The sequence below is a fragment of the Geotrypetes seraphini genome, chromosome 10, assembly GCF_902459505.1.
Source record: "Geotrypetes seraphini chromosome 10, aGeoSer1.1, whole genome shotgun sequence".
NCBI classification, from domain to species: Eukaryota; Metazoa; Chordata; class Amphibia; order Gymnophiona; family Dermophiidae; genus Geotrypetes; species Geotrypetes seraphini.
Genome location: NC_047093.1, coordinates 116732168 through 116755656, shown reverse-complemented (window position 1 = coordinate 116755656; position 23489 = coordinate 116732168). Strand labels below are relative to the sequence as shown.

Sequence of the window (23489 nt, the reverse complement as noted above, 5' to 3'; positions counted from 1 at the left end):
TATTCTTTTAAGTTCCGTGACCTGGAATATGCTAGTCGTATTTTTGAATTTTCAAAACAGGAATTATTTTGAACTATCCTCCAGTGGTTATGAATAATATTAGCTACATGTTCAGATTCTACGTTGTATCTAAGCACAAAAGTCTGAACTTCTTCAGCATATTCTGGATGAATACCTTCTCCCGTAGAAAAACTTTTTTGAGAATTATTATTACTGGAGGGTTGTAGTAACCATTCTTGATGATTATATTTAGCTCTTCGATATGATTTTCTTAAGTATTTTTCTGGATACCCCTTATGTCTTAAATTATTTGCTAATTTGTTAGCAGAAGATTTAAAATCAGCTTTATGAGTGCAAATGCATCTAAAGCGCAAAAACTGGGCTAGTGGCAAACTGTTTTTAAGTGGAGTGGGATGACAGCTATCGTAGTGTAACAAGCTGGTAGTATCGGTGGGTTTAATATAAAGTTTGGTTTCAAAGTGATTATCACTAACACTAACACACGTATCCAAAAAGTTGATACCTTCAGTGGATTGATTTCTAGTGAATTGAATATTAGTATCATTAGTATTCAACCATTCTGTAAACTCTAGTAGCTGGTTAGTAGAGCCCTGCCAGATCATGAAAACATCATCGATGTATCTTTTCCAACCCATTATACATTGACTCCACTGGTGAGATGCCAGATAAGTCTCCTCGTAATGCTTCATGTATAGACAAGCTATAGATGGAGCGCAAGTAGCGCCCATTGCTACCCCTTTTGTTTGTAAGTACAGGTCCTTACCGTCTGTAAAAAAAATTTTTGTTAATGCCAATTTTAATAGTGACATAATAAAAGCAGTGGGACTTTGATGAGGGCGACATCTAGATTGAAGCGCCTTATGTGCAATTTTTAAACATTTATCCTGAGGTAATGATGTATAAAGCGATACTATATCCAAAGTCACCAGGATTATAGGTTTATTGACTAGCTCAATGGTTTGTAGCCATAACAAAAACTGAGACGTGTCTTTAATGTAAGAACTACCTGTCATTACTATAGGTTTCAAAAAGTAATCAGCATATGTGGAAAGAGGCTCGAGATCTTCCGTCGTCATCAAGTCATCAAGTTAAGTACTCTATGACTTATATAGTTGAATATAGGAGTACTGGCTGCTAATCGGAAGTCAGAATATCTAACAAGTTTAAAATATCTAAAATAACAAAAAAAGAATGTTTTTGATAAATAATAAAGTAAATTGGAGAATTTAAAAGGACCGATGATAGCTCACCCTATGGTTATCAGCTTGTAAGATACATCGGGCTTTTAGCTGTGAGCGCTTGAGATCCTTAAAAAATTTCTTCACTAGATCCAGTTTGGATTTTTGTCTTGTGCTTTAGCCTTCTTTTAAGGATTTAGTGTGTTTCACAAAAATTAGAGGTTTCTTAAGTTTTACAAATGTAAACCATGGTAGAGCTTCTTACCATAGGTCAGCGAGGTATATGTTCTGAAACTTATAGGAATTGAATGAGCATCAGAGCATTTACCTCACCGGCCTGTAATAAAAAGCTCTACTGTGGTTTAGTAAAAGGAGCCCACTATTATTAACTGCAAAGTCATTCTGTTCTTTATGTAATTTTTAGGTTTTGGCTATTCAATTGAAGAGATGAGGAACCTTATATTCAAAATCTCATGAAGTAGAAAATGCTGTATCTGCAGACCCACACAGATTATTTTCTTAGGGGAATCTGTGGCTCATTTAATTTGGACAGCACTATGCAAAATCTCATTTGTGAATGCAGAATGATGAAGAGGTACTGATAGTTAAGAATATAAGATCAAAGAATTGCCATATTGGGACAGACCGAAGGACCATCAAGCCCAGCATCCTGTCTCCAACAGTGGCCAACCCAGGTCTCAAGTAGTAAAACATTTTTATGCTGCTTATTCTAGTCTTCTCAATAATGGCCTATGGACTCTTCTTTTAGGAAATTATCTCAACCTTTTTTAAACCCCACTAAGCTAACTGATTTCACCACACTCTCTGGCAGAGTTTAATTACACGTTGTGTGAAGAAATATTTCCTCTGGTTTGTTTTAAATCTACTACTTAGTAGCTTCATCACATTTTTTTTTTTTTTTCAAGATGGCGCCGGGTTAGGTTGCTGTTATAGTTCCTCCCGCCATTTTCTTTGTTTATGTTTTTTGTTTCTTTTGTTTCTTTTCTTATTTAATTTGGTTTTATTATCTACATTATTATTTACACTCCTGTAATTTTTTTTCATTTTTTGTTGATCTTATTGTTTTGAATTTGGATCCTACTGTCTTATTTTTGGCGGTTTGGCCCACATGCAACGGTCTTGGTGGCCTTCTCCGGTGGTCGAGGTCGGAGGTCGGCAGCGACTGAGGTTTAGCGGCAAGTCATCTCCGCAGCAGCAGCGGCAGCCGAGGGACCTCAGTCACTTGAACCCGCAGTACCTATCGCCCAAATCCGAACACAATGGCGAGCTGAGGCTGAACAGCCCCGACAAAATGCTGTCGCACATGGCCGATGAGCTCTCCGGCACGGAGGCCATTGTGGCAGCGCCGCCGTCGTCGTCCGCCGCCATTGCCTATCTGCAGGTCACAGCCAAGATCGCTCTGAAGCCCCCCGGGAATCACCTGTTGAAATGTGGCGGGGGGGGGCTTAGGAAGCGCAGGCTTCAGCGGACTGCCGAGACAAGAGATGGCCGGTCCCCCGGCCCTGAGAGGCTCAGCCTCGCCCCCCTGTGTCCGACTTCGGCGCCCCGTGGTTGGTGCGGACCTCTTTGCCGCCTCCGCCTGTCTCCGGCGCACCTGGCCCCGGTGGCGGCGGCCAGATCGGCGCTTTGCCCGGCCCGGAGACTGGGGGCTTCTGCCCTGGGATCCCGTCGTCCATTGGCCCGGCTTTTTTCAGGGGCTTCTCACCGGTGTTGTGCGGGCCGTGCGCTGCGGTGGACGTGCCCGGCTTGGGTGGCCCCTTTTTCGACTCGGATCTCATTGCCTCAGCAGCAGCAGCAAAGCAGGGGTCCCCTGTCAGCCCCCAGCTCCAGCAGAACCAACACCAGCACCAGGCGGCTTTTCCGCAGCAGAGAAATCCCTACAATCACCATCAACCTCTTCTGAAGCAGTCTCCTTGGAGCAGCCATCAGGGTAGCGGCTGGAGCACAGGCAATATATCGTTGGGAGGAATGCATGGAAGAGACCATTGCAGAGCAGGAAACATGGGCATCCCTGGGACTATCAACCAAATCTCTCCCCTGAAGAAGCCCTTTTTCTGGGAATCTCATCGCTCCTCCAAAAACTTACTTGCTCCACTCCATCACTGACGCTGAAACCGTGGATTGAAGACAATGTTTTGATTTTATTTTTCATTTTTCTTTCCAGTTTATGATTTATTTTAATCTCATTCATTGTTTTGCCACTTGTTTTGTTTTATTTTTATCATTTAAATTTCCCCAGAATTCTATTGTTCAACGGTTCCTCCCTTCTGCATCTATTCTTATCTCTCCTCTCTTCAACCTTCCAAAATCCTTTAGATCAATGTAATCTTGTCAGAATGTTTATTTTCTTATCTTTTCCTCTATCTCTATTTTTCAGTTCTTTATTATTATCCAGGTACTTTAGTTAGATTGTGAGCCTTTGGGACAGTAAGGGAATTTCTAAGTACCTATCTTACTTATAATTTTAACGCTCCCTAATGTATATTTTCTGTAAACCGCTTAGAACCTAACGGATTAGCGGTATATAAGAAATAAATTACATTAAATTACATTACATTACATGTCCCCTAGTCCAAGTATTTTTGGAAAGAGTGAACAAGTGATTCACATCTACCCTTTCCTTTCCACTCATTATTTTATAGGTAATTTTATGACATGCCTTTATAAATAGATACCTAGAAGGCATATAGTAGGGGCCTAATCTATAAAAGAAAGTACGAGAGGCCACTGAAAACTTCTCAGCCCAGCCAAGAAGAGAAAGATGTGGTTAGGTAATAATTTTTTACCTAACCTATTGTTTTAGCCATTTATGTTCTGCCTATCCTATATCAATTGTAGTTCTTCCCCATCCGTCCTTTTGTTGCCGTATGTCTGTGCAAGTCACTTGTTTTCCCTGTTTTAATATACGTCTCAATGTAACTGTTTAACTTGTTTTTATGTAATTTTATTATGTTAACCGCTTAGAAATTAGATTAAGCGGTCAAACAAATATTTTAATAAACTTGAAACTTGAACCATGAAACTTTCAAGCTATTTCACACTTTTATTGACACTTTTTATTTCTTTTTTTTTAAATAAGAGCTTTTATTGAAATAGTAAAAAACAGAATCAAATGCAAACAACACTGATAGAGATTACAGCCAGTGAATAAAGAATACTACAACCAACAGCACGCACAGTAAAACAGGCAAAAGAAAACAAAGTCCCACAATGGCCATTCCAAATCATTGCCCCCTCCCCAGGACAGATCCCATTGCTCATACCCCATACAGGAAAATGGTCCATATCAGCAACAATAAAGGAACACCCCCCCAACCACTCCCACAGACCAGCAGCTCCCAAATACTGCACTCACCCCTAACCCTACTACTCAACCCTACAAAGAGCTCACCCAGAAGTTCTGCCAAATATAAGCATACCCATTCTGTTTACCATGCTGAATAGCAGTAAGTTGGTACAAAAGCTGCCAGTGCTGCAAATGCTGTAAACACTGCTCCACCAACTGCTAAGTAAGGGGCACCAAACAGTTCCAGGTAGAGGCCAGCACCAACCGGGCTGCAGTGATAGCTAACTTACAAAACAGGGATTCTCCCCATTCCAAATCCAGCTGATGCCAAAATAATAGAGCATGATGCCAGTCAGCAGGGTCCGGCTTACGTAAAATCTGGGAGATGTAAGTAAATACCCCAGTCCAAAAGGCCCGCACCCTCCCACAAGACCACCACATATGGAGATAGGTACCCACCTCCCCACAACCTCTCCAGCACAAACCCGCCTCACCCCCTTGCCACTTAGCCAAGGCTTGAGGGGTGTAGCAGAGCAAAAAATGGACTTGCTAGCACTTAGTAGGAAGAACTGTAGCCCTCAGATGCCTGTGCTGCACAGTGGTCGGAAAGAGCACACTGAAAAAGCAGTTTACAGGTTAGCACGTTCTCTTTCATCGGGCATACAGATGGTAATGATTTTTAAATGATTTTTAAATTTTTGATTTTTAAATGCTTATACTTTAATGAAACAGCAAACAGAAAAACAAGAAAAAGTGATAAAGTAGTGACACTTATCTTTTAAGTTAGTTGGCTGTTTGCTGGGCAATGATGACTAAAGCTTGAGCTAGTGGCCCAACGGGACCCGTTTCGCCAAATACGGCTTCTTCAGGGGTCAATTATCGTCAAGCTGTCATAATAAGAAAGTATCGTGTTAAAAGTTGTGAATACAGAAGATTAAAAGATTAAAACTAAACATTACTATTAAATAGCGGTATTCACCGTGTATAGCACAATCCGCCTTTGCAGATTTGAAAAATGGCGTCGGCACACTGCCAATTCTACGCATGTGTTAAATATACGAAATGTATTTACGTCATAACATTAAAATGATGTGCTAACCTGTAAACTGCTTTTTCAGTGTGCTCTTTCCAACCACTGTGCAGCACAGGCATCTGAGGGCTACAGTTCTTCCTACTAAGTGCTAGCAAGTCCATTTTTTGCTCTGCTACAGTATTATCCTGGGACTTGACACCATTGCTTTGTAAGTATTGAGGGGTGTAGCACCACCAGAAAAGGACTTTACAGCTATTTTCAACAATCAAGGCTGCTATACCCGCTGAAGACACCTCCCTCCAAATAACCTCTCAAGCTTCCTGAGGAATAGCAGATTCCCAATCCCCCTCCCAGGGCAACAAATCAGCTCCCTGAAATTTAAGGCACCTATAAAGTGCCGATTAGGTCCCTTCCGGAGCACCGGCCCTAATAACAGTTCAAAATGTGTCTTCCCCCCAAGCATCTCCCTCAAGATCCCTGAAGACTGTAAGTAATGAACTACCTGTAAATAGAGGAATAAATCCCGAGAAGGAAGACCATAGCAAGTCTGAAGTTCCCCAAAAGACCTTACCCATTGCAAAACCAGATCACACAACTGTCCCACCCACACCAACCCCTGGGCCTCCCTATGCACAAACACCCCAGCTCCCTGGCCGGGCACAAAATCAAGATTATGGCGCAGCGGGGTATACCACAAGTGACGCCTCCCCATCAACAACAACTTCCGGACCGTTCTCCATACCTTCAGAGAGATTTCCACGGACATCAGACCCCCATTCACTCTCACTTTTTAAAACACCCGCATTTATTTTTAAATCACTGATTCCTTACTCCTCAAATAGAACATTACGGTCAAACGAACAACATTTACTGACAATTCCTTCTCTCAAGATCATCAACACTAGACGACAATTTATCTTTTCCGTTACTGCCCCACAAATCTGGAATTCTCTTCCAATTTATTTAAGAGAAGAACACAATAAATTTAAGACTAATTTAAAAACATTCCTTTTCAAAGATGCTTTTGAGTAATAATTCTCAATCTTGGATTTATTAATAATGTTGTATTTGACCATGCATCTTAAATTCCCGACCTTGTGTTTTTCCCCGACTACTCTTTCTATAATAATTTGTAGTTCAAATCCCCTTCGCCTTTTTTTTCTTGTTTGTTAAGTTTGTATATAGTCTAGTTTATTTTAATGTTTATGTTTAAATATTGTATTACTCTTAATATTGTAATTTTAAATGTTTTTTATCACTTTGAAGTATGATTAAGCGATTAATCAAAAAAACTAATAAACTTGAAACTTGAAACCCTCCCAGGCATCAATGGACGATGTAGCAACAGCAGCCCCCCCACCAAATCCTGCTCGATCACCACCCACAGTTTCGGGTGCTGGGTCTGCCACTCTAGAAGAGCGTACAGTTGAGCAGTCTGATAGTATTTTAACACATTAGGGAAAGCCAGACCCCCCTCCCTCTGACCCAAATAGAGAACCTTCCAGCCCACTCATGGCCTAAGACCGGCCCAAATAAAGTGAAGAAAACTCCATTGCACCCCCTCCAAAACCCGCTTATTAAGAACATAAGAACATAAGAAACGCCTTCACCGGATCAGACCTAAGTCAATCTAGTCCAGCGATTCGCACACGCGGAGGCCCAGTTAGGTGCTCCCTGTTGGAGACCCAGATCTCCCATATCCCTCGATATGATTTGCACTGGAAGCACTTGAAACAAAAACAAGAGATGAGGAAGTACTATCATTTTCACTATCTCCATCCTGCCCAACCAGGAGAAATATTGGCCCCCCCCAACCATCGAAATCCAGCCGAATGCGACAAAACAACAGGGGATAATTAAGGTGGTAAACACTGACTCCCAGTGGACCAAAATATACCCCCAGATATCTCAGGGAGTTCTTAACCCACTGAAAGGAGAAGCGTTACCGAAAATACTCCACCTGATCGTTGGACAAATTCACATTAAGCAACTCAGATTTTCCTACATTAACCCGAAACCCGGAAACGACCCGGAATGCCTCCAACTCCCTCAAGATAGCCTGCAAGGAAGCCTACGGATCCTCCATCATAAAGAGGAGGTCATCAACAAAGAGGGTCAGCTTGTATTCCCTCCAGACGTAGATATATCCTGAATATTCCTATTTCCCCGCAACATGAAGAGAAGGGTAGAGAGGGCACCCCTGGTATGTACCCCATGCCAAAGAAAAAGTTTCAGAGTAACCCCCATTTACCTTGACACAGCACATGGGACAAGTATAGAGTATGCGGATCCACTCCCTTATGCGTGGACCAAGGCTAATAGACTCCAGAACTTGAAATAAAAAGGGACAAGAAACCCTATCAAAGGCTTTTTCAGCATCAATTGATAAGAAAATAGCCTCCCTGGCCCTACCCCGAGCCCTCTCTATAAGATTATAAACCTTCCGGACATTACCCCCAGTTGCCGACCCACCACAAACCCCAACTGGTCAGGATGAATCAAACGTGAATCAGGGCGAAAAAACAGTGTGACAAAGCAGTGGCTGCTGCCAGAAGGATTCTGGGCTGTATAAAGAGAGGCGTAGTCAGTAGAAGGAAGAAGGTGTTGATGCCCCTGTACAGGTCATTGGTGAGGCCCCACTTGGAGTATTGTGTTCAGTTTTGGAGACCGTATCTGGCGAAAGACGTAAGAAGACTTGAGGCGGTCCAGAGGAGGGCGACGAAAATGATAGGAGGCTTGCACCAGAAGACATATGAGGAGAGACTGGAAGCCCTGAATATGTATACCCTAGAGGAAAGGAGAGACAGGGGAGATATGATTCAGACGTTCAAATACTTAAAGGGTATTAACGTAGAACAAAATCTTCTCCAGAGAAAGGAAAATGGTAAAACCAGAGGACATAATTTGAGGTTGAGGGGTGGTAGATTCAGGGGCAATGTTAGGAAATTCTACTTTACGGAGAGGGTGGTGGATGCCTGGAATGCGCTCCCGAGAGAGGTGGTGGAGAGTAAAACTGTGACTGAGTTCAAAGAAGCGTGGGATGAACACAGAAGATTTAGAATCAGAAAATAACATTAAAGATTGAACTAGGCCAGTTACTGGGCAGACTTGTACGGTCTGTGTCTGTGTATGGCCGTTTGGAGGAGGATGGGCAGGGGAGGGCTTCAATGGCTGGGAGGGTGTAGATGGGCTGGAGTAAGTCTTAACAGAGATTTCGGCAGTTGGAACCCAAGCACAGTACCGGGTAAAGCTTTGGATTCTCGCCCAGAAATAGCTAAGAAGAAAAAAAAAAAAAAAAATTTTTAAATTGAATCAGGTTGGGCAGACTGGATGGACCATTCGGGTCTTTATCTGCCGTCATCTACTATGTTACTATGTTACTATGTTACGTGGAATCCAACTCATCAAACAGTCCACTAAAATACGCGTAAAGATCTTAGTGTCTATCCCCATTAAGGAAATCGGATGATATGAGGCACACTGCATAGGATGCTTCCCCTCCTTCGCCAAGACAGTAACCCCAGCCAATCGCATAAAGAAGCGGAGCTTACTATCCCCTTCCAGAGAATTAAGGAAGTGTAAAAGGGGCGGTAACAATAAATCCTGGAAGTGCTTATAATATCAGACAGTGAAGCCGTCCAGACGGGGGACTTACCCACCTTCATGGACCATAAGGCCCCCCTCACCTCCAACACAGTAAGTGGTTGATCTAGCCACCCCACATCACCTTCTGTAATCCGCGGTAGTGAAGCCAAAGCCAGGTAACGGTCCTGATCCTGCCGAGTCCCTTCCACCTCTGGGGTATAGAGTTGGGAGTAATAGTCCACAAAGCGGGCTCTAATAGCATCTTCCTTAGTCAAAACTTCCCCAGGCCACCGGATAGATAGGATATGGTTCTGCATTTGGCGCACTTTCAAGCAATGCGCAACCAGCCGGCTAGCCTTATTGGAGAACTCAAAATATTTTTGCTGTAAAAGCTGCAAATTAAAGTGCAAGTGCTCCAACTCCAATGCCTGGAGATCGCTCTGGGCCCGCTGTAACTGTTTGCCCACCTCCACATTGCAGGGTTGATGATTATGCATCCCCTCCAATCTCCCGATTTGATGTAACAGTGTGCCTATTTCCTCCCGGTGACACTTCTGCCTGGAAGAGGCCAAAGCAATCAGGCGACCTCTCAGGGTTGCCTTCAACCCCTCCCATATGTCCTCCGGGGAAGCACCACACTTCAAATTCAAATCCAAATAATCACGAAGCCACTCCTCAATTTGAGCTGCCACACCTGGATCATCCAAAAGACTATCATTAAAGCGCCAATATTTCCGTCCCAAACAACCTCCTTCACCCTCAAACTGCAACCAAATAGGTGCATGGTCAGACCAGATAACCTGTTCAATTCCTACCAAATCTACCCAACAGAGAAGGCCACAAAATATATAGTCAATTTTAGAGTAAAAGGTATGCGTCCATGAGAAATGTGTATAATCCCACACCATCCATCCTCTACATTCAAAGAAGCTAGCGCCTCCCGCAACAATTTGTGGTCTCGCCGCCCATAACACCCAGCCCTCCCCGAATTATCCAAGTGTGGAGTCACACCAAAAATCAAGACACCCCCCTTAAACTGCAAAATCTGGGGCACTAGCTCGTGAAAGAAGGCTCCCTGACCCTCATTTATGCACCTCATTAGGTGCATAAATAATAACCAAAGAATACAAGCTCCCCTCTATCAAAGCCTCTACCATGATGTACCTACCCTACGGGTCACTCAACACCCTGTGTACCTCATAGCGCACTCCCTTACTAATCAGGACCCCCACCCCATCCTTCTTAGAGATGCCCACCTGGGAGGCCCAAAATGACTAGGGAAACCTAGAAGCTCGGACAAATATTTCATGAGATTTAAGCAGATGGGTTTCTTGAACAAAACAGATAGCTGCCCTCAGCCTAATCAACTCCCGAAAGAAGGCTTTACATTTATGAGGAGAATTGAGACCCCTGATATTATAAGACACCAACCTAACATAGAAACATAGAAAGTGACGGCAGAAAAAGGCAAAGGCCCATCGAGTATGCCCACTCCATTGACCCACCCCCCTAGTTAATCGCTCTCTGATGACCTTTTCCCTCGTAGAGATCCGACATGAGCATCCCATCTGTTCTTAAAATCTGGCACGCTGCTGGCCTTGACCACCTGTACTGGGAGCTTATTTCAGCTGTCCACCACTCTTTCAGTGAAGAAGTACTTCCTGGTGTCGCCATGAAACTTCCCGCCCTTTATTTTCAGAGGGTGTCCTCTTGTGGCCGAGGGTCCTCTAAGAAGGAAAATATCATCTTCTACCTTGATGCGACCAGTGACATACTTAAACGTCTCAGTCATGTCCCCTCTCTCCCTACTTTCTTCGAGAGAGTATAGCTGCAATTCGTTCAGCCTTTCTTTGTATGATAGATCTTTGAGCCCCGAGACCATCCTGGTGGCCATTCGCTGTACAGACTCGATTCTCAGCACATCGTTGCGGTAATGTGGCCTCCAGAATTGTACGCAATACTCCAGATGAGGCCTCACCATGGTTCTGTACAAAGGCATTAGGACGTCGGGCTTCCGACTAACAAAGCTTCTCCGGATACAACCCAGCATTTGCCTAGCGCTGGATGAAGCCTTCTCCACTTGTTTGGCCGTTTCTTCGCTGATGATCACCCCCAAATCCCGTTCTGCGGCAGTCCTTGCTAAGGTTTCTCCATTCAATGTGTACGTTCTGCACGGATTATTGTTGCCAAGGTGCATGACCTTGCATTTGTTAGCGTTGAAGCTAAGCTGCCAGGTCGAGGACCAATGTTCCAATAAAAGCAGGTCTTGCGTCATGCTGTCGGACAGATTGCCGTTACTCACAATATTGCATAGTTTGGCATCATCGGCGAATAATGTTATTTTACCTTGAAGCCCTTGAGTCATATCTCTTACAAATATGTTGAAAAGGATCGAGCCCAAGACCGAGCCCTGCGGCACCCCACTGGTCACCTCTGACGTTTTAGAGATGGTACCATTAACAACCACCCTCTGAAGTCTACCACTCAGCCAATCATGGACCCATGCTGTAAGTGTTTCACCTAATCCCATCGATTTCATCTTGCTCAATAGCCTGTGGTGGGGGACGCTATCAAAAGCTTTGCTGAAGTCCAAGTACATGACGTCTAGGGACTCTCCCAAATCCATTTTCCTTGTTACCCAGTCAAAGAAACTGATGAGATTAGATTGACAGGACCTACCCTTGGTGAATCCATGTTGGTGGGGATCGCGTAGTTCCTCCTCGTCTAGTATCATGTCTAATTTGCATTTGATGAGTGTTTCCATGAGTTTACTCACTACCGATGTGAGACTTACCGGTCTGTAATTCGCAGCCTCTGTCTTGCAACCTTTTTTGTGCAGAGGAACGACATTAGCTGTTTTCCAGTCCAAGGGACTGTCCCGCGCTCAGGGACAGATTGAAGAGTACGGATAACGGTTCTGCTAGGACGTCCCTGAGGACCCTAGATGTAGATTGTCCGGGCCCATGGCTTTGTTCACCTTGAGTCTTGATAATTCGTCGTAGACATCTCCGGAAGTAAACTCAAAATCCCAAAATGGGTCTTCTGAACTTTGCTTTGCCTGCAATTGTGGACCGGACCCCGGTGTCTCGCAGGTGAAGACCGAGCAGAAGTATTCATTTAGTAGTTCGGCTTTATCTGAATCTGATTCTACAAACTTCCCATCTGATTTCCTATGGCGCACTATCCCATCAGTGTTTCTTTTTCTGTCGCTAAGGATTTGTTACCCTTCTTAATGTTCCTTGCCAGGTTTACTTCAGCTTGATGCTTGGCCTCTCTGACTGCCGCTTTCACCGCTGTAGACTTGGCCTTGAATTCCAATTTAGCCTCCCTTTTCTCTGAATGTTTGTAGGAAATGAATGCTAGTTTCTTTTCTTTAACGAGATCTGAGATCTCTGCGGTGAACCACTGGGGTCTAATGTTTCTTCGCCGTTTGCTTGCTGATTTTATGTATCGGTTCGTTGCTGCATGTAAGGTAGATTTCAAGGTTGACCACATGTCTTCCACATTATCGTCCACAGCTTGGATTTGTAGTGCGTGATGGACGAAATCTCCCATGCGTTTGAAGTCAGCACCTCGAAAGTTGAGTACTCTTGTTGTCGTGCTCGATCTAGTGAAATCTTTCCTGAGGTTGAACCATACCATGTTGTGGTCACTGGAGGCTAACTTATTGCCTACCGAGACCTCCGATACGCTTTCTCCATTGGTGAGTACCAGGTCCAGAATCACCTGTGCCCTAGTGGGCTCTAATACCAGTTGTTTGAGTTGTGCTCCTTTAATGGTGGAATAGCCTTCTGCTGGCGCTGGTTGTCGCTGTGAGCGTGTTCCAATCTGCATCGTGCATGTTGAAGTCCCCTAGCAGAACAGTGTCCCCCCCTTAAAATGATATTCTCTATATCTTTGATTAATTCTATGTCTTTGTTTTCCAGCTGGGAGAAAATAGATACAAGCAGCAAAGGACCCCCGCAGCCATGATCTGACCCATCTTCCCTCTCCTCCCCACTCCCTTCCCCACCCCCTTCTGCCCCCATATGCAACTCCCCACCCCCCTACCTCAAAGTGAGATCCACCAGACCTCTTACCAACATACAAGGAAGTAAACAGTCCCTGATGCCCAGGACAAAACCCACCATAAAAAAACAACAACCATCCCCACAGCCACACACAGCGCCCAAAGAACAAACTTCCCGCTGCCCACCAATCACCCATCAGAGCCAATACAACCATCTAACCCACACCCCGCTCCCCCTCAAGCACATAACAAGTTCTCACCATTTCCCAAACACTCAGGAGCCCCTACCAGGCAGGCCCACCACCTCCTCCCTCAACCCTCTAGAACAAAACAACAGAGCACCAGAAGGAAAGGTCGACCCAACCCACAACCAGGAAACCCCCAACCAGGTTACCAGGGCTACGAACAGAGAGTGCTAGCCAAATCCAGGATGTCCATTGGAAGCGTTAAACCAGTCAAGAAGGTTCCTTGGAAGAGGATGCTGCAGCTGAGGAGGGGAGCCCCCAATATGACCTTCTTGACCCCCACGGGGACCACGTTCCACTCTATGCCAATGGAAAAAAGGCATGCTTCAGCCCATACTCAGGGCCCCCCCATCTCCAGGCCAGAGTTCTCCGGTACTTCAATCCTTTCCTTTTGCAGCAAAGCATAAGCATCCCATGTGTGCACACCATTGAAAATAATTACCACCCCAAAGGGATAAGTCCAATGATATCTCAGGTTGCTTCTTTGCAGAGCCTTGGTCACCTCGCAAAAAGAATGCTGCTTCTGTAAAGTGCTGGCTGCCAAGTCTTGGTAAAATTCCAAACGATGACCCTCCCTTCGTCACCACACCCATCTCCCGGCCTCGCCATAATACTTGCTCCTTAAGCACAAAACTCTGGATGCACAGCACTATGTCTTTGGGCTGATCATTGACCCATGATTCCAGCACCCTGTACGCTCTTTCAATCCCCGGTTCCAGAACTTCATTCTGCAATAGCCAATACAACAGCTTAAGCACCTTGGCCCGCACATCTCTGTACTCCGGCACATCCAGGAGTCCCCACACCCGCAAGTTGTTACGATGGGTGCAGTTCTCTAAGACTTCCATCTTGTCAAGCAAAAGTTGGTATTCAGCTGTTATATCCTCCAGCTTCCGCTGCATGCCAGTCCCACTCTCCTCACAAGTATCCAGGCGAGTTTCCACCACTTCCACCCTTGTGCCCATCTCCACTAAATTGGAGCAGAGCTCCTGCACCACCTCCCGTATCTGTACCGCAACCACCGAGATCTCCGACTTGACCTCCTGGATCCATTGCTGCATATCAGCTTTTGTCAGTGGGTCGGGAGACAGCAGCTCCAGGGCTAGATCGGAAAGCAGTTCAGCGGTCGCCTCAAAGGCCCTCCCCAAGCTCGCAGTGCCACTCTTGCTTGACTCCATTACATTGCCTCCACATGCACTCCTGCTCAGTGTCTGTTCCAGCGTGCACTGCCCCTATTTCTCACAGGGGAGCTTTCTGCAGGTCACCATTCCCTCCACACACAATACAGGCATTGGCAGCAAGCGTGTAGGGCATTCTCCAGCATAATTGCACAGCAAAATAAAGGGATATTCTCAGAGCTTGAATGGAGCTCCCAACTCAGACATCCATTTGTACCGGTGACGTCACTTCCTTCTCCCACTTTTTATTTCAATGATATGAAATGAAACAAAAAGTGTCAAGAAAAGTGCATAATAACTTGTAAGTTTCATGGCTCTACATCATTCTCTTCTTGGTTGGGCTGAAAACTTCTTGAGGGCTCCTCGTATGTTAAACTGATCACATATGTAAGGTTTAGCCCCCCAAATGTAAGGTTTGGAGGGGTAATGTTGAAGCGGCCTTACAATCCGCCAGGTCCCAGGTTCAATACCCTCATAGAAGATTCAGTAGGAAGTAAAATCAACTGATAAGCACAGCCAGAAGTGATTACATAAAGAATATAATTTGCAGAAATAAGCTTAATATTACAGAAAAGCAAGCTACATAAAGATACATCAAGCATTACAATTAATGAGAGAGGAAAGACAGTTTACCTGCCTTACAGAATCCAGAGGAAAGACAGAGAAGAATGTGGTGACATTCCAGACAGAGAGAGGGGGGTGATGCAGAGAGGGGGCTTTTATAGATTTGATTCTTATTCTAAAAATAGAATCTATTGAAGTTAAGTACCCCAATCTTTTGTAAACTGTTTGAAACAAGGTGAGTGGGGTGTGAGAGACTAGAGAAGAAGTCAAATGTAATTTGGAGTTTCACTCTGAATGGTTTCTGATTAACCTATGTACCTGGACTTAAGAAGTTGCCTCTGCTGAGTCAGACCAGAGGTCCATCGCGCCCAGCAGTCCGCACCCGCGGTGGCCCATCAGGCCCATGACTTATTTTATATCTTAAGCTGTCCATCTTAAGCACCAGACATTGACACATCTTTTAACTGTCTTTAGCACCTCTTAACACATCTTAGCTGTACCAAGGTCCTTTGTTACCTTTAAGCACTGATTTAATTTAGGCTGTCTAAGGTCAGACATGAATGATATGATCTCCCATAGGCTTTGCTGACATTGGTAAGGCCAGCAAGTTAAGGTAGGGCTGACACTCCATACCTTTCTTTTTTTTCTTCTTCTTATTCTTTGAAATATGACATGCACTTCTGCAACTATTTTGTAAACAGCCAGTTTGCCCTTTACAGATGCCTCTCTTACCTCCAACATTATATTAGCATGTCCCCTTGTCCTGTAAAATCTCCAAGATATGAAGATAAATAGTTCCCATTATGAGTTCAAACCTCTGTCTTAGGTTGTACAGTTATCTGGGTGGGGAAACCCAATATGCTATATCTTACCTGTCTTTGAGTGAATGAACAGTGCATAAGAGATGCAGGAAGCTTTCTCAGGAGGTTCAGGCATAAAGGTATATGAGATCATATATTATGTCTGACCCTGGTATGCAATGCAATAGGCCATGCCAAATCAACCAAATTATCAAGTGTCAGAGAAGATACTGGAAATTCATGTATAACTGCCTTAAAAGGTAGGGGTAACTTTGTGGGATATGCGTTATAAAGAGATTATATTACATTACATTAGTTATTTCTATTCCGCCATTACCTTACGGTTCAAAGTGGATTACATAAGAATTTCATGATATTACTAAATACATAAGGCAGTTTACATAAGAATTGTCAAAGTGGTTCAAGGCAGATTAAATGAGAATTGTCATGATTTTGCTGAAGAACATATGGTGGATTATATAAGTGCATTGTCATGATATTTGGAAATATATACAGGGTTAAGTGAACAATTTTTGATTTGCTAAGATAATCTGATTGTGTTATATAGGTTTTATGTATTTTTTGAAGAGTAGGGTTTTTGTTTCTTTTTTGAAGGTTTTGTAGTCTGTGGTCGAGGACAGCAGATTGGTGAGTTGTCTGTTCAGTCAACGATAGGGTGAATTAAAACATTAAAGACGTGATTTGCAGTGGGCAAATAGCCATAGAATAGTTCCCAAACTGAGACATGAGCATCTCGTAGCAAATTTTCAACAGTTTGTGAAGTCTGTCCATTTTCAAAAGTGATGGTATGATTCACTCCTATGGAGGTCTTCTTAAGTTGTTCAATGTAGGCATGGAGTTCTATGAAATTCAGAAGCTTGTGAAAGGTCTCGTTCCCCATACCAAGAGGGAGTGGATGAACAGCATATGAAATAAAGTCTGGAATGTCAATAGAATCATTAGTTACCCAAGGTGTGGAGTAGGTTGTCCCATTAATGGTGATGGAGGACAGAGGTGAATGACTACATCAGGTATTGTTCAGTAAATAGGTTGAACTGTACAGCAAAGCGTTCTTAGGAAGGTGGCTGTCATGAATCCGGGGATCCACCAAACAGGAAACATTTTGTGGAAACAACAGGTGACAACAAAAGTGTCCAGCTCTGAGGAAACAACAAGTGACAACAAAAGTGTCCAGCTCTGAGGTGATACAGCATGTGTGAGGAAGTAGAGAAATAGGAGATCTTTGCAGTCAGGGTGCAGGAAGATGAATTAGTCTAGTAGGAGCTGACAGTCTCTTTAAACTGGTGAGATGCATATTTGGGATGAAATGATGTCTGCACAGAATCTGTCAGTATATTTAAACTGGTAAAGTTCACTCTTGGGATGAAATGATGTCTGTGCATATAGGGAGGGAGGGCTTAAAATGAGTCCAAATAAGAGATAGAAAATTTTCAGGTCTAAAAATTAACTTTGACAAGACGGAGGCTCTTTTGCTTGGTTCTCCCACTACAGAATCTTGGTGTATGGGGCTTGGTGTGGGAATAGCACCCAGGAAGCTGAAATATCTTGGTATTATGCTTTATCGGGATCCGAGTAAAATGTATGCTGCTAATATTACCGCCACTATCGGGAAAATTAAGACATTATGTCTTAAATGGCGTTCGCTTCCCCTTTCTTTAATGGGCAGGGTGGCTCTGGTCAAAATGATGTTATTTCCGAAACTGCTGTACCCCCTGCAGACTATTCCAGTCTGGATATTGCGTGCGGATGAGCACTCGTATCAGGCCATTATCTGCTCTTTTATCTGGGGAGGACGGGTTGCTCATATTAGTGCTCTTAAATTGACACAGAGCAAGGACCGGGGGGGGCCTCGGACTGCCAGACCTCCCTATCTATAGCGTGGCCACACTCTTGCGTTGGATACATGAACATTTGGTGTCCTCCCGTCAATACTCTCCTCCAGACTTGCTTGATGATTGTTGCTTTCCCTGGTCCTTCGCTTCTGTTATTCACAGGTTTGGGGAGGGGAGGAGGGGGCTATGCCCTCAGTTCCTTCCGTTCTTAGGTCCTCTTCGCAGAGCCTGGCGCTGGTGAAGACGGTTGCAGGGCGGCTACCTTCTGTATCTCCTTTTCTTTCCCTTCTCAATAACCCAGACTTTGCCCCGGGGATCTTCAGGAAGAACAGAGACGAGCTCCCAAAATGTAAGCTTTAGCACCCCAAATGTAAGGTTTGGAAGGGTAATGTTGAAGTGGCCTTACAAGCCGCCAGGATTCGGGTTCAATACCCTCGTAGAAGATTCAGTAGGAAGTAAAATCAACTGATAAGCACAGCCAGAAGTGATTACATAAAGAATATAATTTGCAGAAATAAGCTTAATATTACAGAAAAGCAAGCTTCATAAAGATACATCAAGCATTACAATTAATGAGAGAGAAAAGACAGTTTACCTGCCTTACAGAGTCCAGAGGAAAGACAGAGAAGAAGGTGGTGATCATGGCGACTTCAGGAAGTATTTCTTCACCGAAAGAGTGGTTGATCATTGGAATAGACTTCCTGTGCAGGTTGTCAAGGCCAGCAGCGTGCCAGATTTTAAGAATAAATGGGATGCATATGTGGGATCTCTAAGAGGGTAATAGTGGGGGGAGAGTCATCGGAATAGGCAGACTCGATGACATATAGGATATCTGGGAGAATAAATTTAGGGAAGGGGATCTTTAGTGTGGGCAGACTAGATGGGCTATGGCTCTTTTCTGCCATCATTTTTCTATGTTTCTATGTTTCTATGATGTTCCACCAGTCACAACAGGGTTTGGATGGGGGACGCTCAGAATAAGCTACAGTTCTAGCCTGAAACGACTCCACTCAAGAAATAAAGGGCGCTCTCAGTGTGAACCATCAGCAATGGGAGCAGAAGCTCCGATACTTCACTTCTGGGTTGAGGCGGGAAGCCTCCACCACCACACCATCATTGAGCCCCCTATGTGTATATAATAATGAAAAACACCTGCAATAAGGCCCTAAATAAATAATACAATCCAAACAAACCCGTGAGCAAATTAAACTCAAACGGTAGAAATACAAACTGAGCGACCCCCACACAAACCCTGCCAGCCGAAACCCGCCAAGCTAACTATAAAGCAATATCAAAACATACTTAACTCAATCAAAAAAATACTTATCTAAATCAAACTGCCACAATGAAAACGCCAGGAGCCGAAGTTCAACCAAGCTGGTTTCGGGGAGGAGCCCTTCTTCAGGAACCAAGCCCCGGACCACAAACCAAAAACAAAAAAATGAAAAAAATGCCGAAAAGCGAAGCAGGACGGCTGGAGGGAGGGGTGACCGAGCGGGAGAGCACTCGCGCCTAAAAAGCGGACCAGGAATTACGTCACACACAACCCAACCAATCATGCAGGACGCACAACGCGTCCTAAATCACTCATACCGGGGCGGGAAAAAGAAAAAGCCCCAAAGCTACTCGAACCCAAACATGCTGGGAACCACCCAGCACAGGAAACCTACACGATAACACGGCACCCAGAAAGAATAGACAGGAACCCTATATAATGGCTTCCCGCCTCAACCCAGAAGTGAAGTATCGGAGCTTCTGCTCCCATTGCTGATGGTTCACACTGAGAGCGCCCTTTATTTCTTGAGTGGAGTCGTTTCAGGCTAGAACTGTAGCTTATTCTGAGCGTCCCCCATCCAAACCCTGTTGTGACTGGTTGTGCCTCTTTGTTGTTACTATAATAGGATTTTTGGCATATTTATTGAGTGTAGTGTTGTGTGTGTCTATGATGTTCCAGACAGAGGGGGGGGAGATGATGCAGAGAGGTTGGAGTCTTATTCTAAAAATAGAATCTATTGAAGTTAAGTACCCCAATCTTTTGTAAACTGTTTGAAACAATGGTGAATAAGGTGAGTGGGGTGTGAGAGACTGGAGGAGTCAAATGTAATTTTCTGAATGGTTTCTGGTTAACCTAACTACTGTATTAGATCATGCACTTGGACTTATTGTATATCTTAAGCTGTTCATCTTAAGCACCAGACATTAACACATCTTAGCTGTCTTTAGCACCTCTTCACACCTCTTAGCTGTACCAAGGTCCTTTGTTACCTTTAAGCACTAATTTAATTTAGGCTGTCTAAGGCTGTTTGCAATGACATGCCCTAAGGTCAGACATAAATGATATGATCTCCCATAGGCTTTTGCTGACATTGATAAGGCCAGCAAGTTAAGGAAGGGCTGACAACATATAACCCCAGTTTGTGAACCTTATTACTAAGAAATTATTTGCACAAATTAATTTCCAAAGATAGTACAACACTTGATGTCATTTTCATCTAATGTTTGACCGTATTATTATAATTTCACCACTTTGACTAATGAATCATTTTCCTCTGAAGGTGAAAATTTTATTTGCCCTTAACATTATAAAATGCCACATAATTTTCTTTGATTTAATTTCTAGTTTTTATTCAAATATTCCTTCATTTCTTTTTACTAATACAAATAGTGACTTGTTGGACAGGCTTTCAACATATCTAAGCCCTTTTATCTAATTAACTTAGGGATCAATATTCAAATCAAGTAGAGACAAAGATAGGTTTTTTCCCCTTTTTGCTGGCTACAGTATATTGGCTTTAAAAGGCTTTTCTGTGCTTATGCATGGGAATGACTTGCTTTAAAATTGTTGGAAAATATGCCAGCAAAAGTATGCATATATTGCCCTTTCGCACATACTTTTATCTATGTCAAGCAGAGGCATTCCCAGGGGCACATTTCAGACTTATGCACACTCTTCTGTGCAATATACAAGTATTATTAAAAGGAATATGCAATGATTGGATGCTGAGACCTAATATGTGGGGGTGTTTCCTCCATTGGTCTTCAAGTCTCAGCATTTACTTTTTCAACTGATATAATGCACATTAATAACTGACTGCAAATTTGGTATACTGTATATTTGGGATTATATGATTCATGATCAATGAGATATTATCTTAAAGCAGCTGCAAAGGAGAGTTTGGCACAGTGGTTAAAGCTAAAGGTTGTGGGTTCAAACCCATGCTGTTCTTTGTGACCCTGTGAAAGTCACTTAGTCCCCCCTATTGCCCCAGGTACTTTGGATAGATTATGAACCTGCTGGGACAGGCAGGGAAAAATGCTTGAATACCTGAATAAATTCGTATAAACCGTTCTGAGCTCCCCTGGGAGAACGGTATAGAAAATTGAATGAATGAATGAATAAATAAATAAATAAGGGGCAGGAGCAAGTAGGCTTTGTTCCTGCATCCACTTGGACCACTAGGGATGCAGGTAGAGGATTTTATGGTGGCTAGCTGTGAGTAACCTGCCAAAACAGTGACCAAAAAAAGTCACTGCAAGATTGGGGACAAGGCCATTCACCGCCCCGTGGAGTGGTGAATGGTGAGTATGCGCGGTGAACAAGCGTGCGGTCCAGCAGCCCCCTTCTCCGAAATTGTACCTTCTCCTCTCCATCCCCTCACCCCCAGCACCCTTCACGGTCCAGCAGCTCCCTTCCACCGGCCAGCCATGCATCTCCCTCCCTCCCTTTCCCTTACCTTCTCTTGTGGCGAAACTGGCAATTTCTATAAGGCTATGTGCTGTATTACAGCCGGAGCCTTGAAGTCGCATCGCGTTGCCTGCTGGAAAAGTCTCCTCCGATGCAACTTCCTGTTTCCGGTTGCATCGGAGGAGAATTTTCCAGCATGCAACGCGATGCAACTTCAAGGCTCTGGCTGTAATACAGAGCTTAGCCTTATAGAAATCACCAGTTTCGCCACAAGAGAAGGTAAGAGAAAGGGAGGGAGGGAGATAATAATAATAATAATAATAATAATTTTATTCTTATATACCGCCATACCCAGCGAGTTCTAGGCGGTTTACAATAAATTAGATTAGGATCCGCATAGACTTGTAGATTTACAACAAATTTGTCGGATTTACAACAACTGTCGCCAAACTTGGCAGATGAAAAAGGGAAATTTACAACAAATTTAGCCAACTTCGTAGATGAAGAGGGCAGAATTACAACAAATTTATCGGATTTACAACGGATTTGGTCAGACTTGGTGGGTGAGGAAGGAAGTGGGTAGGAGAAGCAGGGGGGAGATAGGAGCTATCGTGAAGGAGAAGAGTCGGGTAGGGGGCCCTGAGATTATCTGAAGGGTCGGTTAAGGGTCTTGTTTGCTGAAAAGGTAGGTTTTGAGTGATTTTCTGAAGTCGAGGTAGGTGGGGGCCTCGAGTATCATTTGGGCTAGCCATGGGTTCATCTTGGCTGCTTGGAAGGCGAGGGTTTTATCTAGAAATCTTTTGAGTTGACAAAGCTTTAGCGAAGGGAATGCGAACAGCTGAATTCTGCGGGATTTCTTATTGGTGCAGTGAAGATTTAAGTGGGGAGTGATGTATCTTGGCGAAAGACCATTTATCGATTTGTAGCATATGCATGCGAATTTGAAAAGAACTCTGGATTCGAATTGCAGCCAGTGAAGTTGGTTGTAGTATGGGGTGATGTGTTCCCATTTCTTCAGGCAATAGATGAGGCGAATGGCGGTGTTTTGGATCGTTTTTAGTCTCCTGGTGGTTTTCTTTGTGGCGCTCAGATAGATAATGTTGCAGTAGTCCAGAGTGCTGAGAATGGAGGATTGTACTAGTAGGCGGAAGGAGGTGTCATTGAAGAATTTTTTTATGGTACGGAGTTTCCAAAGTACCATGAAACATTTCCTGACAATGAGGTCTGTGTTGTTTTCTAGGGATAGGTTTTTGTCTAGGATGACTCCCAGTATTTTTAAGGTGGGTTCTAGGGGGAAAGTCATTCCTTTCAGATGAATTGTGGTGTTTTTGATTTTTTCCTTGGGGGTGGCTAGAAAAAATTTTGTTTTGTCCGGGTTTAGTTTCAGCCTGAACGATAGCATCCAACGTTCAATCTGGTTGAAAATATTTGTAATGTAGTCAAGTAGTTCTGGTGTGAAATTGGTAAGGGGGATGGCTATTGTGATGTCGTCTGCGTAGATGAAAAATTTGAGTTTGAGGGTGTGAAGGAGGTTGCCTAGGGAGGCCAGGTAGATGTTGAATAGAGTGGGGGATAGGGGGGAGCCCTGCGGGACGCCACAGGTGTTGTCCCAGCTATGTGAGATAGTGTTGTCCTTGAGTACCTTGTAGGATCTATTTTTTAGGAACCCCTGGAACCAGTTGAGGACCTGATCGGATATGCCAATGTGTGCCAGGCATTCGAGGAGTATGGTGTGGTCGACCAGTTCAAAGGCACTGCTTAAGTCTAGCTGTATGATCAAGGCACTTGAGCCTAGACTGAAGAGCGTGTGAAGATAGTCGAGGAGGGAGGCTATTATGGTTTCGGTGCTGTGGTCCGTGCGAAAGCCTGATTGATTGTCGCTGAGGATGTTGAATTTTTCTAGGTATGTGGAGAGTTCAGTATTTACCACCCCTTCTGCTATTTTGGTGAAAAGGGGGATGTTAGCGATCGGTCTGTAATTAGATGGGGAATTTGGTGATTCTTTTGCGTTTTTTATAATTGGGGTTATCA

General features: G+C 43.9%; 1 protein-coding gene across 1 annotated transcript in view; it reads right to left on the bottom strand.

The window, feature by feature from the left end:
• Positions 1 to 14556, bottom strand: part of F13B (coagulation factor XIII B chain) — a 228854-nt gene extending 214298 nt beyond the window's left edge. Inside the window, exons 1-2 of the mRNA XM_033962281.1 lie at positions 13821 to 14556; positions 9195 to 9944 (exon numbers count right to left, since the gene is read on the bottom strand). Of these exons, the coding sequence (XP_033818172.1) occupies positions 9195 to 9944; positions 13821 to 14556 (1486 nt within the window). The remainder of the gene's footprint in view (positions 1 to 9194; positions 9945 to 13820) is intronic.
• Between the last annotated feature and the right edge of the window lie 8933 nt (positions 14557 to 23489).